The following is a 6,229-nucleotide window of genomic DNA, read 5'->3' as shown; positions in this document are numbered from 1 at the left end:
CGGCTCGGCTCGGCTCGGCTCGGCTAGGCTCGGCATGTTGGCGCTGAGCGCCGCGCGCCGCCTGCTCCGCGCGCGCGGGGAGCTGCTGGCGGCCAGCGCCGCCCGCTGCAGCAACGGCAACGCCAACAACAGCAACAACAACCGCGGCAGCAGCAGCAGCAGCAGCAGCAGCAACCCGCTCGTCTACCTGGACGTGGGCGCCGACGGGCAGCCGCTGGGCCGCGTCGTGCTCGAGGTACCCGCCGCGGGGCGCGAGGCCGCGGGGTCCCCTTGGTGGCTGCAGGGCCGCGCGCCCGGAGCCGCGTGCGAACGCTTGGGGACCGCGCGGCGTTYGGGGCGTTTGGGGCGTTCGGGGCGGCCGGGCTGCGGGTGCGTCCCTGTCAGGGAGCACCCGCCGAGGGGGCACCCCGCTGCATCGTGTCTGCCTTTCTCTTGCAGCTGCAGGCTGATGTGGTCCCGAAGACGGCGGGTAAGGCCTCGTCTGAGGGGTTTTATGCCTTAATTTATAACTTAGCTCGTGATTTGCTGGAAAATTATTCTGTTACTTGTAGAATCTATTTCCATGTTCCTTATTAATGTTTTAAATATAAAGGTCTGACCCAAATCTCAAAAACTGTGCTAGTGAGGTTGTGATTTCTTGTAGTTTATTTTCAAATAATTTTACTTTATAATTTGTGAGCAAAGATAGAACTCCCTGTATGTCAGGATGTCGGTGATGGATCAATAAGATTGGGCACCTACTAGTTTTTATTAAAATCAACCTCCAAAACAAATAGAGAAGGGTACACAAAGAGGATAGTGTCCCTTTGAGTTTGCTAATTACACACATGGCYTGTACTTGTCACCAGGTGATCAGTGCAYGKGTGTTAAAATTGGCTCTGTTTTTGTTAACTTTCCCCTTCGTGTGCTTCCTTCCTCGCTGCTTCTGGTGGTCCTGAGAAATGTGCGGTTTTGTTTTTCCCGGTAGATGACTATCCCAGGAGAAAAGCATCATTTTCCCCACTAGTAGAGAGATGGAAAACTTAAAAGGCAGGAAGTGAGATTTTAGACTGTGAGAGTGTTTTGGTGGTTGCTTTTTAGTTAAGAAATATCAGCAAAATGGAAGTGAGAGTGAGAAGGACTGCATTTGCTGATTTTGAGGATGAAGACAAGTTCTCTTTTCTCAGCTTATTACCAAGCTATTTTCAAAGATGAAAACAATTAAAAGATTGATAATACCCTGAAGGTATAGTAAACCCTCTGAGCAATGTGATGCCAGGACCTAGTTAACTTAACTGAGTTTGGGTAACTCGTATGTGAAGTGTGGCAACATCCTACTTGTTTCCATACTCTTATTTTCACATGTTCTTGTTTTCACAGAAAACTTCAGAGCTCTTTGTACTGGTGAGAAAGGCTTTGGATATAAAGGATCCACATTTCACAGAGTGATTCCTTCATTTATGTGCCAGGTAATGGATTGTTTTTTTCTGTGAAGTTTGATCATGCTTTAGAGAGACATATAGCTGTACAATTACCTGGTTAGACTGGTAAGTAACACCTGCTGTAGCCCCGGCTACCTACAAAGTCAAGACATGAGTGTGACTTGCATTTCTGATCTTTGCTCTATGGCTGTTGCTTAGCATGCCAATTGTACAGGCAAACGCAGGTTCTCTATGGGGTGACTTAAAAATGACTTAAGGCTCTGGGTTTTTATAGAGCAGTAAACTTTATTATGGGGCATATTTGGCCAAGTGGCACTTAAAAGAAGCATTGAAAAGAAGCAAGAATTGAAAACAACCTTGCGCTGTATATATCTCCGTTTTGAGATATATTTTGAGGAGGGCAACACTAAAGCAGGCTTTGTTCTTGAAGGAAATTCTCGGTGAAAAGATAAGTCTTTCTAAATTCCTATAGAAAAGCCGTGCTTAACAGAGGTTTTCTGTTTGCTTGTTTGCTTTGTTCCCTTCTGGGAGGAGAGGGAGAAGCCTTCTGATTACTTGGAACTTCAAACCCACACTGCTTTTGGCGGGTGGACAGGATTTCTGTCACCATAGTGCACTGGATTGTGTGATTCCTGGTAACTCTGGCTTCCTTTAAAAGAAACTAGTGTTGCATTGTAGGAAGGCTTTGAAAAGGGCTTGAGAAGGAGGCCATGGTAAACRCACTTTCTTTATTAAGTCATGACCTTAGGTGTTCCCTCTGTTTATTTGATTTAAGTTAAAAATAGTCTAGCCTGAACAAGAGGCCTGTTAGCATACTGTGACCTATTTATAAGAGAAAGGGGAGAAGTGTGCTCTAAAGGACTCTTCTTGCATTTGAAATGCAAACCAGGCTTTTAATGTGCTGAGACAGAGCCAAAGTGTGGAAGTGTTGCTGGGTTCATAAATACATATATTCTAAATATACAAATCCTAAACTCTGATTTGCCAGTTCAGTTCATACCTATGAAGTTCTGTGTAAGCAAGTCCTCGTTGCCTCCCTGTTTTGTCCCCACAAAAGTAGGTGGCACGCTCTGATTTGGGGAGATGATGAATTGATGTTTGTTGTTGTATTCATTACATAAGTGGAAAGAGTGTCATCAGTTTCGACTGTTTTAAAGCAGGAGTAAACAGCAGAGCCATCCCACTCGCTGAGGTGACTCAGGCAGCCGGTATGTCCTAATTGGTGCCGTCACCTGCAGGCCCTGACCATTYGGATGCCTCTGTGTGACACCCAGCATGGGGGTTCACAGGAATTGCGGTAATGTTGCGTGTAGTAGATTGCTCAAGGTGACACCAGGAACATGAACATCATGTGAAACACTYGGGATGGGTTCCTGGTCACCAGGGTGGGTTGTGTTGCTGCTGGGAGAAGACCATGGAGGGCTGCAAGCAGAGTAGCTGCTTATTACTTAGAACAGGTGGTGGTTTTCAACTGATATAAAATAATTCCCATGTGCTAGTAAAATTAATGTCCATTTCTGTTTCAGGGTGGCGACTTTACGAACCATAATGGGACAGGTGGAAAATCCATTTATGGCAGCAGGTTTCAAGATGAAAATTTCATACTGAAGCATGTAGGACCTGGTAAATCATCATATTTTTTATCTTGCTTCTGATGACTATAGCATATAATATTTCTTTATGACAATGCATCATTTAAAAGAAGAGGTATTTTAGATATGTGGGGCACTTTGTAATCACAAAGATATTACTGAGGTTTAGCGTCATTAGTGACACTAGTACTGCTCACAATAGGTGACACTGCCACTTTGCGCTTCACTATGCAAAATAAGTAAAATTGGCTTGTTTTGCTTAAAAATATGACCAGGTTGTAACTACTGCTTTTAATCATCTTATGCAAGTCAGCCTGGGATTTCTTATCTACTACTTAACACAGGCAGGTCCTTTCAAGCTCAAGTTAAACCTGGAAGCTTTAATGGAAACTCACCCATAATAACATCTGACTGACTCTATAGCCTTATTCTGATTGTTACTGTTTCATCAGAAAGTGCTGCTACTATTGAGGCACAGTGCAAGTTACCTGCTATTATTCCGTTCCAGATTTGTACAAGTACACACATGGTCAGCCTCCTTGTCTTGGAGGAAGTAGCAGAGAGGTTGAGGTGGAGGGAATAATAAAAGATAGAAAGAGGTCAGCATTAGAAATAGATGGGAAACAATGTGACCACCRCTGCTTTTCCTCTGTGCCTAGTGTYGATATCACTGTTAGTATCAATGTCTTGTGGAAAAAYGTTGTCTTCCCTGCAATTAGACCAATGTATTAAGATGCTGCTGCTGTTCTAGGTGTCCTTTCAATGGCCAACGCAGGACCCAATACCAATGGATCTCAGTTCTTCATCTGCACGGCAAAAACTGACTGGTAGGTTTTCAGCCTGGGCTATTAGCCTAGTGAGAGTCTGCAGTTTTAGTTTGTGTTTACTTTCCATATCACTTGACTTACAAAGGAAACTGTATTGTTTGGTGCAGCATAAGAGAAGGATGGGGAGGGTAACAATTGGCTTTACAGAGCCCCTGTGCAAYGTTGTCCCAATTTCCCCTCCCCTGGTTTTGGATGCAGTGCTGTGCCTCTGCCTTAGCTTAGCCCATTTCTTTCAATGCTGTGCCCACGCTTGCCAAGATTGTCCATGTTCGAAGTATAAAGTGGAACCTCTTGAATCTAWTGGTCTGTTACAGAAATTGAAAAATACTGAATTTAAATAGTTACCATTAAGTTCACGACCTGGAATCTGTTTCCTAGATTCCTTCTAAAAAGGGTAATGTTTGAGACGAACTGAAGGCTGTGCTGTTGTAACGCTTGCAAGGTTTCCAGAGGGCATTTGCAGCATCAGTGTGGCATTCAGAGCACAGCCTAGTTTATTGCCACATCATAGCTGCTRTGGGGTTTTCTTTGTTCCTTCTGTTGTCTGGAGCAGTCTGGAAAGCTTTAAACAATAGGTTTCAAGCAAAACAAATCTGCTATCCCTCATAAGGATAATGTGGTCTAGAGCTAATTTTTTTTGTTTTGCTCACTTGCAAAGCAGTTTTTCCTTTTCCTTAATCAGAGCTGATCAGCAGGTGACCACTATTAAAGATCTGCTAATATACTTAGATGGAGCTTTGTTTGGTTTAGGCTTTCTATTATTATTTAAAATAAAGTCTAACTTTGTTATTTCTTTTACAGGCTAGATGGAAAACATGTTGTTTTTGGTCATGTAAAGGAAGGAATGGATGTGGTGAAAAAAATTGAGAGCTTTGGCTCAAGAAGTGGGAAGACCTCCAAAAAGATCGTCATTACTGACTGTGGCCAGCTGTCGTAACCTGTTACCTACTACTSAGGACAACTTAAATACTGTGAAAAATGATTTATAAAACATTTCTAATCTAATGAGCAGCACCTATGGGGCCATTTACCTTTGGACCTTTTTATCATTAACATTTAATTATGGGGCTATTTGACTTGGTCCTGTTTTTACAGTTCTGTTGAATGGTACTAATTAAAAACAATAATCAAAACACTTTCAATGAGCTACCTTTGTAGTAATTGCTGCAGTAGTTTGATAAAGAGCCTGGCTGCATTTGGAAAGGAGTGCAGCTACCCAGAAGCATTTGTTACTGCAGTGCTGGAGTTATTGTTAGTTTTTTTGGATGACTCAGCTGTTAGAATCAGTGGTGAAGTTGACAGCTAAATGAACTGGTCAAGAACTGGCTGTTTCCTTTGGTGCCAATAAATGAGTACTCTGCTGTAAGTCTCACTGGAAAACTGCATTGTCTGGTGTTCTTCAGGCTGTCTGYGACAGAACTGACACGCTGTTTCTGACTAAATCTAAACCTGAGTCCATTTAAGCCAGTAAAATCGATGTGTGTAGTTTTTTTTAATGCCAATTAATTTATGTAGCCTCAGACCACTGATTCTTTTAAGAATGAAATTTTTCCTGTATCTGCTTCAATGGAGCAATTTGGGTTAAGTAAATGGCTTAAGACTGAGTGAGTCTGCTGCTCCAGCTCTACCTGTTGATAAACTAGAAAAAACTAATCATGAGACTTTCTAAATTGGAGCTGTGAAGTGAAATACTGCTTTACTCTAAGGCCTGATTCTGTGAAGAATACAGTAGAGCTTTCAATAGTAGGATGTTTTGGTGTACTCARGGTATAATGATTTTGCTTGAATGTAAATTTCCACCACCCCTTTTTATCTTTTTTCTCCCCCTGCTCTCTCTTGTTAACTTGAAACAGTTTGGGAATTATTTCTCAGGTCTCATATCAAGAGCTGTAATTCACCATATAATCACAGAGCCTCACTGGTGCTGCAGAATCACGGGGGTTTATCCACAAGTGAGAGAAYGGAGGAAATGCATTTCACTTATATAAACTACTCTATCTTGTGTGGARCCTTTGAGCAATAACAGACTTTAGAACTTCACAATATCACTTTTAGAATCACTCAAGCTGTAAAGTATTAATGTTGTGGAGGGGAAGAAAACACATACTTGAATATTTTTGTGTGATTCTGTTACTGARGAGAAACAAAATACAGAGGCTGTTTCCAAATGTGAGTTCTACTTCCACTGCAGTCTGGTAACACATGAGTTTAAAATTATTTTGCACTGGATTTTTTCCACTGAGAGCTGCATACTTTTATCTGTAAGATACTCTTGCATGTATAATTTTACAGAAAAATGGAATGGAAAGGGTTTTTTACTCTTTCCACACAGTTGTTTTAATCTTTATTTGCAGTAACTTTGAAATGTTAATTTGTGCTTTTATTTTGC

At 42.1% G+C, this 6,229-nt stretch overlaps 1 protein-coding gene across 1 annotated transcript; it reads left to right on the top strand.

Annotated features, from left to right (window-relative positions):
* The first annotated feature begins 34 nt into the window (after nt 1-34).
* PPIF (peptidylprolyl isomerase F) lies at nt 35-5,929 on the top strand. The gene is made up of 6 exons (XM_026036594.1): nt 35-235; nt 439-469; nt 1,360-1,448; nt 2,948-3,044; nt 3,765-3,840; nt 4,642-5,929. Exons 1-6 carry the CDS (start codon nt 35-37, stop codon nt 4,775-4,777), a joined length of 630 nt encoding a protein of 209 aa, XP_025892379.1. The 3' UTR covers nt 4,778-5,929.
* The last annotated feature ends 300 nt before the right edge of the window (nt 5,930-6,229 follow it).

The sequence above is a fragment of the Nothoprocta perdicaria genome, unplaced genomic scaffold, assembly GCF_003342845.1.
Source record: "Nothoprocta perdicaria isolate Ctin4 unplaced genomic scaffold, notPer1 scaffold_180, whole genome shotgun sequence".
In the NCBI taxonomy this organism is placed as follows: Eukaryota; Metazoa; Chordata; class Aves; order Tinamiformes; family Tinamidae; genus Nothoprocta; species Nothoprocta perdicaria.
Note: the sequence above shows the minus strand (reverse complement) of the source record. Positions and strands in the feature narration are given on the sequence as shown.

Bases quoted from the DNA above. Each gene is read 5' to 3' on its own strand.
- PPIF (XM_026036594.1), top strand. From the start codon at position 35: ATGTTGGCGCTGAGCGCCGCGCGCCGCCTGCTCCGCGCGCGCGGGGAG. The intron at 1,449-2,947 runs GTAATGGATTGT...TTTCTGTTTCAG, and splicing joins TTCCTTCATTTATGTGCCAG to GGTGGCGACTTTACGAACCA. The intron at 3,045-3,764 runs GTAAATCATCAT...CTGCTGTTCTAG, and splicing joins ACTGAAGCATGTAGGACCTG to GTGTCCTTTCAATGGCCAAC.